Source organism: Chlorocebus sabaeus, chromosome 10 (genome assembly GCF_047675955.1).
Source record: "Chlorocebus sabaeus isolate Y175 chromosome 10, mChlSab1.0.hap1, whole genome shotgun sequence".
NCBI classification, from domain to species: Eukaryota; Metazoa; Chordata; class Mammalia; order Primates; family Cercopithecidae; genus Chlorocebus; species Chlorocebus sabaeus.
Genome location: NC_132913.1, coordinates 78204290 through 78217384, shown reverse-complemented (window position 1 = coordinate 78217384; position 13095 = coordinate 78204290). Strand labels below are relative to the sequence as shown.

Here is a 13095-nt window from a genome sequence, read left to right as displayed (position 1 = left end):
TTATACAACTAAACTCCATAAATTTTGCTTTCTATATTATTTTCTTTCCTTCTAGCAGTCTTTCAAGTAGTTGCTTGTAAGCTGTTCAACATGTAAGAGAAATAATCTAGATGTGCCTAAAATTGTGTCAAAAACTAAAAGACAAGGCGTTCCACCAGGTTTAAGTATTAAGACCATCTGAAACAAGCTTCTTACTCAGAGTTGGTAAACATTCAGCATGATGACATCTGGTTAACAAAATTCGACTGCCTTGGTTGAAATCTTGTTTATTTATCAAGTAATCTCAGAAATACATCTCTTAGTTCTTATATAGCTATTAATAGCATTTCATTTAAAAATTAAACATTTTGCATTTTAACATATTTTTCCTTAATTATATAAACTTTGTTTAGTCAGATTAATTTACCTCTTAAATGAAATGTCTGTTGAAATGCTTGCAAAAATAATGTATAATTTGAATTAAAATTTCATATGTAGTATATTTTATATTTGACTCACCAAAAATGTTATATTACAATATTCTATTTAATATAAGATATGTAAATACAATGCAGAAAAAAAATGTTTCACTGTTAAAAAAGTATTTTAAAAACATAGTAAACCAAGTGGATGGGAGAGCATGACATTCTGAAATCTAATAATTTGAACTGTATTCTGCTTTTTGCTAAAAAGAATAAGCCAGAAAATCAGTATATTAATGTAGCCTTTAAAAAGTTTTGCAAATAGATTACAGCCAATCGTATATTCTGAGCTTCTTAAGTCTCTATAACACAGTAATAGAATATTTAACTAATATTTAATTAATAAAGGAAGACTTGCTAGCCATGGTGTTAAGCCATAATACCAACAATAACAAATCTTAAGAGTAAGATGCTCTCAGTATTTCTTGTTTAGTCTGTAGTAAATGAGAAATTTTTAAATCTCAATATTTTAATTTAGGTTGTTCTAGATGAAACCAAATTAAAGTTAAAAGCCAGGTTTCACAGTTTATGAATAAGAATTCAGAATAATATAAACTCATTTGTTCAATATAAAATTAACGCACAGTTTAAAAACAAAATCCTAATAGAAATGACTACTGTTTCAGTCATAAGGATCCCCCTATTGACATTAAAAAATTATAGTCCTAATTTCCATAAATTATATATTACTGACACGCTAGAGCTAAGAAATATTTACTTCAATAAACAATCATTTTCAGATAGTTTCAATGTTAATCTCAAAAATGTTACCATTGTCTTATTATTTTTAATGTTTCAAAAAGCTTCTAAAATCCAACTTGCAAGTATCAGAGTTGCAAGAGATATACATCAACCACCACCTTTCTCAGAGGAAAGAAAAATAGAATTCCTGATCTTAAATCAGTATTTATATCTACAACAAATCAAATATACTTCCTCATTTTTCAAGAAGTTATAAATGCAAATATGAGAGCTGCTGAACAAATTTAAATTATTAATCTACTACCATTTAACTATTTTAATCAGCACCTTTAAAAGGATTTATAATTAACAAAATTATACACTCAGTGAAACTTTATGAATGTTCTGCTGTAGCAGAAGGTGCTGGTAAAGCTGTTGCAACAGCCTTCACTGGTAAATTAACAGGTGACAAAGCCAATCTTGCCTCTCAGGAGGGTATCTAACTGCATACTGATCACCATTCCAAACAGTAAGGTTTTTCTTGGGAGTTATTTTAATACAGATACCATGAGTCTAACTAGGAAATTAGAAGTCATATAAAATGAACTCTTATGCTTTTCAGCAAGTTATATCTATCTCTGTCCTTTGTTCAGTTTTCTTATCTGTAAGCCGGGAATAATCATTTTCTTTCCTTAAGTGTTTATAACTAAAAACTAATGAAATGCACAATGATTTACAAGACATTTCTCAACAATAATTTTTCATTTGTAAAATAACATAATAAATATGAAATCTTTAAGAAAATCAAACACACAAATGAAAGGCTACCATTCACTTTCTTGCAAAACAAAAAGATCAAAAAATTATGATCATACAAAGAAATAGTTCTAACACCTATAAAGTTAAAAATGCATGAATAAATAAAGGATTAGTTTTCAACACAAATACTTTTACTTCTATTAGTTTTAAGGTTTACTAGCATTAAAAACAATTGACTACTATCAAGCTGGGTACAGGCAGTCTCCAACTTTCAAACAGGTTATACTCCAAAAGTATACTTAGAACGTATTTTCCCAAGTTAAAAAAAGTCACACATAATAGTTGTTTCTCAGATTACCGAAAAAGTCTAAAAATATTAATCTACAATGTATTTTAGGTAAAATATTAACACATTGCTTCAACCAAACCTACGCAACTTTATAAATTATTTCTCTGGGGAAAAATGAATCCCATGTTTTAACATCTCCTCCCCAGCTGCAGGGAAGGGAGAAGTTTATTTCGGGCAACACTAACTAGATAACTTCTTATATTTGAAAACAAAGAAGGCCAGGCGCAGTGGCTCACGCCTATAATCCCAGCACTTTGGGAGGCCAAGGCGGGCGGATCATGAGATCAGGAGATCGAGACCATCCTGGCTAACCCAGTGAAACCCCGTCTCTACCAAAAACACAAAAAATTAGCCGGGCGTTGTGGCAGGCGCCTGTAGTCCCAGCTACTCCGCAGGAGAATGGAGTGAACCCGGGAGGCGGAGGTTGCAGTGAGTCGAGATCACACCACTGCACTCCAGCCTGGGCGACAGATACAGGCTCCGTCTCAAAAAAAAAAAAAAAAAGAAGAGAACATCTCTGAAGCAATCATCTTTCCAGGTGACTGAAAACTATTAAAAGGTTAATAGATGGAGGTTTTGAACTACCTCATTCTAAGAATAAAGAGAGAAATAATTATGCCTATAGACTTGTACTTTTCTACTGGTTGCTCTTATAGACCATAAAACATTTGTCAAGTTAGAAACTGCCTGTATTACAAGCATAGATTTTTAAAAATTGGATTAGTGTTTAAAACAATAGTAATTACTATCTCTTAATATAATTGCAGGTAGAAAATTTAATGTTTGCAGTTCCCTGGCTTAATAATCAAAGGATTTAAATTGTTTTTAATTTCATATTTAAACACAGCAACATGTTTATAAAACATAAATATCTTTTCAAGTATTAAAAACGTGTAACTTTGGGACGCAGCGGGCGGATCACCTGCGGTCAGGAGTTTGAGACCAGCCTGGCCAACATGGTGAAACCCTGTCTCACTAAAAATACAAAAAAACCAGGCGGGCACCTGTAATCCCAGCAACTTGGGAAGCTAAGGTGGGAGAATCACTTGAATCCGGGAGGCAGAGGTTGCAGTGAGCCAAGATCATGTCACTGCACCTAGCCTAGGCGACAGTGAGACTCCGTCTCAATATAAAAAAAAGTGTAAAATACTGCTTCCACTTAAAATTCCAAAGCAGTTCTCCCACTGATTATCAATAGATCTACCTGTCATTACTCTAACAAACTTCATTCACAGACACAACAAAATAATGCCCGCAGAAAGCACTTTAATCAGAATATTGTGCAGATAGCTCATGAACACGAAAAATAATCCTTACTGCAAAGACACAAATAAATTTAGAAATGATGTTTTTCTGTCTCTTAAAAAGCAGGTTCTGGAGAGTCAAAATTCCTAACACCAACTGCAACACAGACCTAAAGTCTACACTTTTAAGGTCAGCTAACAGAACCAACAACCTCCTGGTGAAAAGATAAGAATCCCAAGCTGTCAGCAGTGCTTCACAGCATGCCAGGAAACTTCAGAGAAATACAGTTAAATACTTATACCTTCAGATGACTTAATACTCCAGGAGATATCTAGAACAAATTACCCAACCCCCTCCCAAAAAATAAAACAAAAGTAAATACATCCATACATAACAAACTTTCAAAGTAGATGTAGAAATTTTTTGGATCCATGTCTGGAAAAAGCCAATGTCTTATAGTAGTATTTACAGTTTTATACTACTTTCCACTTAAACAGTAGGAGTTTAAAATACTATTGATTCTTTGGGATCCATTACACACATGTCCATTAAATCTTTAAGTAATCAAACTAATAGAAACACATTAATGAAGATAAATAATAAATATATGCAAATACAGGAACATCTTAAGGCTTTAATCTCCAATGTTGCCTTTAGTTCTTTACTGTTTTGAAGAAAATGAAAATAGCCAAAAGCCTATGTATTAATATGTCTGAAGAGAGAAGCAGACAATGCAGATATGTAAATGTGAGGAACACAGGTCTATCTGAAGCCCTCTCATTTTATGATGTCACCTAAATCACCTTGTGGAAAAGAACTAGAGACCATGCTGAGAAAGCCTGAAAGTCACGTAGATGAACTGGGGATCAATATAAGCAATGACAGGACAAAGGATGTGCTCTACTCAAACTGAATGCAATCTCCAAGTACTGTAAACTGGAAACATCAGTGGCTAAATTTCCTTAGAACAGATTTAAAGAAAGAATACTCTTAGCCTGGTGTATTATAGAACCTAATGTGTACCAAGTTCTTCAAACAAATGATGTTTATAAATTCCCTTTTTCCATTACACAGGAAGCAGTGGCCTTCAAAGATGCAATTTTGTTTTAAAAACAGAATCACCGTATAGCATAGCAAATCACCATTAAAGGTTTGGCAGAAACTTTTACTTTTTAAAAAGATCTTTGTCTAGCATGACACCATCTGACGTTGTTTGAAGAGTTAATCTTAACATATCCATACACTCTTTCAACCTGGGATCAGACGTTCGCAATCCTGTAGATTTGAGTGCCTGTTTTTAAAAAAATAAGAGTTTGTAAATATATAGTGCAAATAACGTATATGTTTATACCAACTATAAGATTTTACTCCTGTATATAAAAACTTCTACCCAACACTTGAACATGAATATGGCATCTTAGTGTCACTATTACCCACTTTCTGGACAAGTTTCTCATTGTTTCTTTCTTTTTCTTTCACTGATTACCTTGAAATGAGCATGATAAAAATTTGAAAACATAATAAGAGAAATAGTGTCAGTCAGAATCTACATGTCAGACGACCTTTAAGACTATATTTCAATAATACTGTATATATTTATTATTACTGATTTTTTAAAGTTAAGATAGAAAACTATAAAAACTTACTGTAATAAATTTATGAACGGGTATTTTCTCTTGTCCTTCCGCAATTGTATAGAACAGCAAATCTTCCAAGCTAGGTAACAGACCCTGTTTTATTTTACTAAAGAGGTAGAAAGAATACAAAATTAATCTTTGTATGAACATTCTAATGGATTTTAACTAAATCCACTGTTAAATAACCATTGAACTAGACTACAGCTGAGCTGATATACCCAAGACTACAGTTATAATAAAAGTTGATTTGCCAAAATCAAATCAGTACCACTATAAACCACACTGAAAAACAAGTTTAAAAAAAAAAAGAAAGAAAATTATTAACACATATTTTTTAATCCCAGGTTTTGAAACCCTGATCATCAACTCTAGTTGTGCTAATGCCCAGCCATCCCTTATGGTGATGCCTTCCTATACAGCCCAGTACAATCACCCAATACAAATTACAGAGCTCTGCAAGCGTTCCAGTAAGACTCAACACTGTTCAGTTGTTTTGGGGGTTTTCTAAACATGATGACTATATTTACATATTATTCAAATAGTTAACCTGATTATAAAATCTGGGAGAGACAGCAATTAACTATTGGACAGTAGTTAAGATCAAGTGCACAAGTTCTTGAATCCTGGCTGTAATACTATAGTTGTATAACCTTGGGTAAATGAATTAACCTTTCTGTGATCCAGTTTCCTCATTTGAGAAAGGGGATAATAGTGCCTCCCTCATGGGGTTGTGGTCAGTATCAGTTGGTTCAATACATTCAGTATCTTTAGAACATGCCTGGCAGAGAGTAAGACCCCACTGACAGTAGTTGTAGTTATTTTGTAGTTATTATTTCTAAAGTGATCTAGGTTTACATATCCTCGTCAGCCCTTTGCATCCATAGATTCAACCAACACAGATAAAAAATATTCAGAAAAAAAAAAACCATACATTCAAAAGATAGTATAAGACCTATGTACATGGCATTTACATTTTATTAGGTATTGTAAGCAATCTAGAGATGATTTAAAATATAGGGGAGGGTATATGTAGGTTATAGGCAAATATTATGCCATTTTACATAAGAGACTTGAGCTGTGGGGGTCCTGGAACCAATCTCTTAACATATACAGAAGAACAAGGCAAGACTGTATAAATCAAATTCTACAAATCATAAAGACTATTTAAAGAAAAACGTTACCAATAAATATGCTTTAAAAATCTTAATTAACTAGTGTAACACTAAGATGCTATGATTAACCAAACTTTTAAACAATGAATGTCACACAAAGGTTTTTTAAAAACTAACATATAGCTTTATCATTAAAATATTTAATGACATATCCTGATATATAATTATTCCCTCAAACTATTTTTGCTCTTAGACAACTTTAAAAAATGCATTTGGAGCTGGGTGCGGTGGCTCATGCCTGTAATTCCAGCACTTTGGGAGGCTGAGGTAGGAGGATCACTTGAGGTCAGGAGTTCGAGATCAGCCTGGCAAACATGTTGAAACCCCATCTCTACTAAAAATAGAAAAATTAGCCAGGCATTGTGGCAGGTGCCTGAATACTGGCTATTTGAGAGGCTGAGGCAGGAGAATGGCTTGAACCCAGGAGGCAGAGGTTGCAGTGAGCCAAGATCGCGCCACCGCACTCCAGCCTGGGTGACAGGGTGAGACTCCGTCTCCAGAAAAAATACATTTGGGATGTTTTAGTAATAATAACTACAATATATTGATCACTTACTTATGTTCTACACACTGTGCTAAGTGTTTTACATGCATTCTAACTTAATCCTCCAAGGATCTTACTACAGAGGTACTATTGTTATCCAAAATATAGTATAATTTCTAGTATATACTAGAAGCTCAACAAATTTGTTATTTGTTCAAAAAAATGAGTACCTCTATTCCCATTTCACAGATTAGGAAAGAGAGGCTCAGAGGTTAAGTAGCTTTCCAAGGTTACACAATGGCAAAGATGGATTTTTCTGACTCCAAACTACTAGTACACTATACTGGCTCTCTAACTTACCAGCTTGTTATTACTTTTATAAGGTACAAACAAGTTTTCTCGGTCCTACCCTGATCTAATACCATTAAACACAGTAATGTGTAACAATACTCACTACCTAATATTTAAAGAAAAACTGAACCAGCTGTCAAAAAATCAGTGGATAATAACGTACCAATTATTTACAGCAAATGGTTGGTCAAATACACTTCAGATAGTGGTAGTTTATCACTTTAAAAAACTGCAGAATAAGCTTTCTATGTATTTATCACACCAGTAAATGGTATTTGCTTTGCCTAAAAGCTATGTAAATAACGTAAAATATATGCTTTTTTAGCCTTTGGCTAAAAAATTAAAGTGACCATGTTATTGCCATAGCTAGCAAAAAAAGATAAATGTTTACTTGCTTTTAAATCAGAAACTAATTTTTATCTATACAGGAAAGAATTTAAGCCAGTCCTAAAAAATAAGCTCAAGAAATAAGCTGTCAAAACTGATAAAAAGAAATTACTACCTATCTCAGCATCTGAAACCTCAGATTTTCATCTGAGAATGATCTAGAGAACAAGCATATTCAAATATTCTCCAACTCTCTACCAGGCAGAAACTACTCAAGATCATTCATGCCTTACCCCCCCACCTTTCTCTTCCTAAATTCATTCTTTCTGGTTATTCTTCACAATAATGTATTTTTCACTAAAATTCAAAAGCTAAGAACTATAGCTTTCAGTAACTGTATAGTAACTAGGAAATCCTTGAGAAAAGTATTTAAGTTTCAACGACAAATAGGATTAATCGTCTTTCTAATCTCATCATCAACAATTATGAATAACCCAAATGAATCCTCCAGATTTCCCTGGAGAGAAAAACATAAAATGGTTATGATATTCAGCAATTCAAATAGGATATAACAGAAGATAATCTGAATGAAAATCCTTATTTCTCACCTTTTTACTACTTCTCCAACTTATACTCTCTCATTTCCTTTCTAAATTCTGCCTTTAAGATCATTTTACCATCATATTATTTCTTTTTATTACCCATTCCTTCCCCTACTTTAGCCTCACAAAATAACTGTCTTAAAAAATAATTTAATGAAAAAGAAGAAAAATCCCAAGTATTTAACTATGCCATATATGACATCATGTTAGACATCATTTACAGTCTAGAAGAAGTAGGAGACATTTACATAAAAAGAGGATTTACAGGAATGGATCTATGACATCCAGACTTTGGAAAACTACTTCACTGTGGTCTAATAAGGTCAAGCTCTTTTTAGATGAAGTGGAATTTGAGCTAAACCTGAAAGATGGGTAAAAGCTGGAAGCATGGCAACAGAAAAGGATTTCTGGCAAACAGATCAAAGGGATGAAAGTAAGCATTTATTTAGTGTTTATAAAGAACAAAAAATAGCTAGAGCACAGAATGTGTGAATTAAGGTGCTTGTTTCTACCTAAAAGCTATTATGTGAATACTTAATTTTTTAGTGTTGAGTATATATGTGTGTGTGTGTGTGTGTGTGTGTGTGTATATATATATATATATATATGTATATGTATATTCTGGTAAACGAGGAGACTACCTTCCAAAAACTACATTATGTTTAAATGAGGGGCCAACTTCTGCAACATGAAAAGAGGAACTGTCTTTGCTTACCCCACTGACCAAATTAGTTTCCCCATACCAAAGGGGGAATTCATATTCCTCAGTCTGGTACGCAGTTCTCTATCAATCAGCTTTACACTATTTATTCCTAACTTATTCCTTATAATTCCCCAATGTAACTGACTAGACTCATTGACCCGTAAATAAGTACTGCTATCTCATCTTTATTTTTTTTTAACCTATCATCCTTCTGTTTAAAACCGTCCTCTCCCTAAATCTTTAAGCCACCAATGATCATTTCAATCGTTGCACAGGACTTTGCCCCCACCAGATTCTCTACACTCTTTAGCATTCTCTGGTATCACTAAGTGTTGTCATTTTGTTGTACCACTTAGTACATGCCAAGCAATAGTGATAAAGATCCCTAAAGTAAGGTTGTGGTCTAGGAGAAATATGACAAAAGCCATGTGGCAAATACATGGTAGAAGTGTTTTTCAAAAAGTATCATATTAGCAAGTACAGATGAAGTATTTAATTTTGCCTTTATGGGTAGGGGAAATCAAGAAGGTTTCTAATCTGTAATTAGGAGCAACAAGGCAAACTCATCTTCATCAGTTCAAAAATCTTATAAATAAAAAACTATCAAAAGAAGAAAATTTTTTTTAAAAATCCTTACTAAGAACTACAAAATGAACAGAGGAAAATAATTGAAACCAACTGTACAGTTTTATTTTGTTAAATAACATTTCATATCACCCAACCGCCCCAAACTAGAAAGCTTCAAGGCTGGGGTCAAGTCTTTCTTAATTTTTTTTTTTTTTTTTTTGCATAACTCTTAAAACACATAGTATAGCATGGTAAACCTATGAGACAATGAAAAACTATCTTTTCAAGTGGGATTTTTAAAAAATGAGGCCTAATAACATAATACAATTATGCCTTCATTTAAGAATAATGATCCTTCAGATGATATTTAGGGTTGTTTTAAAATCAGTGTATCATTTTGAATTTATAGTAAGCTGACTGGTAACTGTCTACCAACACCAGCAAATCAGCAGATTAATAAACCTATTAGATGGAAAGTTGAATTGATGGTGGCTGACCATATAATAAAATAGCACATTAGAATGAATGTTAAGTCTAACAAATTGACAAATTCTATTTATCATCCAAGTGATTTTGCCCCAAGGTGGAATTTAAAAATAAAAACTTACATCTTTTAAGGCTTTACTGCTAAAAAAGGACTCTCACTTTCTATCATATTAAAACCCTATGATGTAAATTAAGGTGGGTTAATTGTACCCAATGTACAGATAGAGTCCTAGAAGAGTGTGGTGGCATGCACCTATAGTCCCAGCTACTTTGGAGACTGAGGCAAGAGGACTGCTTGAGCCCAGGAGTTCAAGGCTGCAGTGAGCTATAATGGCACCAATGCACTCCAGCCTGGGTGACACAGTGAGATTCCATTTCTGAAAAAAATTTTTTTAATTTAAAATTTTTAATTAAAAAAAAAATTTAAGAGTATCAAAGTCAAGCAGCATGTCCAATGTCACATAAATCTTAAGTGGCTGGACCAGAGTTAGTCCTATAAAGCTCATTCTTTGTTCCCAGTTCCAGACTCTTCCTGCTCTGCCACCTCATGCTCTCAGTGGTTGGCACTCTATTTTAGGAAGAATATCTGTAATTCTTGAACAATAATAAATTTCTAACCAAAATGCAAATAAGAGAACTAAATTGGTCTGCCTTGATAAAACTGCATCCTGTCAAAGCAAAGATGAGATTATAGTCAATTAGGGCTGCTGGTTTGACTAGATTTTATAGCAGAAATTCATTTAAAAGCACACCAAGGTAAAAAGCACAAAAGCCACTTTATGTGAGGAAATGGTCAGGCTGTCCCTGTCAGTTCACAGTAATCTGTCCGTACGTTTGCATGACTTCAGAAGTTTAACCCAAAAGGCAGTCTGGCTGTCTCAGGTGGGAAGACTACGATCTGGAGAAATCAAGTCTATATAACATCCAACTCTGTTAGTTTTTCCAATAACTCATTTCTTCAGCCAAGTATCCTTTAATAAATCAGTCTAGATGGAATAATACAGATACTATATGAATTCTGTCACTGCAATCACTCTGATACCACTATAGATGACCTGTTCAGAATAACTAAAATACATAGGTAATTAATGAAAGACTTCAGCTACACACAAGGAAAAATGAAACAGCCATAAAAATGGAATGGGCTGCCTTCTAAGCGAGTGAACTCCCTTGTGAAGGCAGTATTCAGGAAGAGATGAATAACAACCTATAGGGAGTATGCAACAGAAGAGAAGAAAGCAGCAGCTGGGAAGAAAGGTTTGTAAGATCTCTTATAATCCTGAATCTAAAAAAATTAATTATATAAATTGAATTAATTTGCTGCTAATAGATGAAAAAAGAAAAATCAAAACAAGTCCTAATACTGTCTGAACTTGTTTAGGTCATTTAATATCTGTGGGCAGCTTATATAATATGTAAAATGAGCTGGAATTAAATGTTCTTTAAAGTTATTTCCAAGCCTAATTCTCAGTTTTTGAGTTGCTAAAAATAGATGTCCTCCAAATGACTACATTAAAGTGAGATCACAAACTTTATTCACTCACGACTTACATACTTTTATTTTACACATTAGCATATTCATCTAGGTCCTAAAACTAACAGAAGTACTTAATGCCACTGAACTAGGGAACTTAAAATGGTTAAAATGGTAAATTTTATGTCATGTATATTTTACCACAATTTTTTGAAAAAGCTAAGCAGAACTGGATACAGAAGGTGAGTGTGAAGGATTGTTAAAGTGGAGACATGAAGAACAGTCAAACGATACAAGATACAAAAATCCACAAAAGAACAAACCCACCCTTAAGAGTACTGGTAAAAGCAGAACCAATCAAGGCATGAGAGAACTTACCAATAAACACATTTTAGTGCAGGGGTAGGCAAACTACAGCAGGGGCCTCCTCTTTTTGTAAATAAAGTCTTATTGGAAGACTGCCACATCCATGTACCTATTCTTTGTGGCTATTTTGCTACCACTGAGTAGTTATAGTAGTGACTAGAGAACCCCAAAAGCCAAAAATATTTACTATTTGGTCTTTCAGGGAAAGTGTGCCAGCACTTGTCTTACAGCACCACTGTATTATAGTGCAGTATAATAATGCTTCCTTAAAATATACATAAGTTGAACAAGAAATGTTAAACTCTACTCATTACAATGTTTTAATATGGCAGAGAAATATGTAACATTTACTAGGGAGACTTATATCAAGAATAGTTATAAATTTTTAAAATTTGATGTTTGACGGTACCAGTGAATATGATTGGACAACGCTGATAAACAGGAGCTGTACAAATTCATACATAACCTATTTTCATACTTTTCTTTCAGTGTAATGGTGCTTACTATTCTTATACAACCAGAATCAGGACATTAGAGTAGAAGAGGAGGCAGTAGAGATTTACAAGTTCAAAATTTAACAGATGTGGTTCCTTTGATTTTCAAAACTATGGAATGTTTTTTACTGTTTTGGATGTTTCCCACTCATAATGGGGGGGAAATCTTAAAAGTATCAAAAGGAGGCAGGAAAAACAATTCCGTTCTCATAACAATGTCATTTTGGCTTATTTCCTTCTATTACTTTTTCTGAGCTTTTTAAAACAGCTTGAGATCATACCGCAAGGAAAATTCTGTATTCTAACTTTTGGCCTAACATTACCTTATATCCCAAAAAGTATCTGCAAACATTTTAAATGACTAAATAAGAGACTCTCATATGAATGTACCATAATTTACTTAGCTATCCCACTAATGTTGAACATGAGTTTTTCTCTAGTATGTAAAACACTGTACCAAAAATATTATGAAATAAATCTTTCCAACACTTCAGTTTATTTTGTGAACTTAGATTCCTAAAAAGGTATGAATACTTTTTAAGTTCCTCATAGAGCTTAAAAATTGCTCTTTAGAAAGTTTACAATCCCATCAAAAATTGAAGGACGCGGCTATGTCACTCAAAATATCACTAAGAAGACAATTTTAAAATCTTTTTTAGAAGTCTGTACCAGAAATAGGCAAAAATATATTTCTTAATCCTGAAAGCTATCAGTTTTATTTATCATGCAACATCTACAGTTCCATGTTTCGAAAGTAATGCTTTTACTATAAACATTTCTTTATAATGAATGTTACATATCAAGCAGAGGACACTTCCAAATGGAAGTCAAGGTACATTAACATTTTGCTTCTACTACTTTGCAGGGGGTCAGAAAATCACTAAGTGCAGTGATCACTCATAAGTAATGTGTTTCATAACCAAAGCAATTTTACACC

The 13095-nt window shown here is 33.3% G+C and overlaps 1 protein-coding gene across 3 annotated transcripts in view; it reads right to left on the bottom strand.

Annotated features, from left to right (window-relative positions):
• Window positions 1-13095, bottom strand: part of GLS (glutaminase) — an 86079-nt gene that overhangs the window by 66506 nt on the left and 6478 nt on the right. For all 3 annotated transcript variants that reach the window (XM_007965667.3, XM_007965664.3, XM_007965665.3), the window contains exons 2-3: window positions 5142-5238; window positions 4665-4786 (exon numbers count right to left, since the gene is read on the bottom strand). In XM_007965667.3, the coding sequence (XP_007963858.3) occupies window positions 4665-4786; window positions 5142-5238 (219 nt within the window). The remainder of the gene's footprint in view (window positions 1-4664; window positions 4787-5141; window positions 5239-13095) is intronic.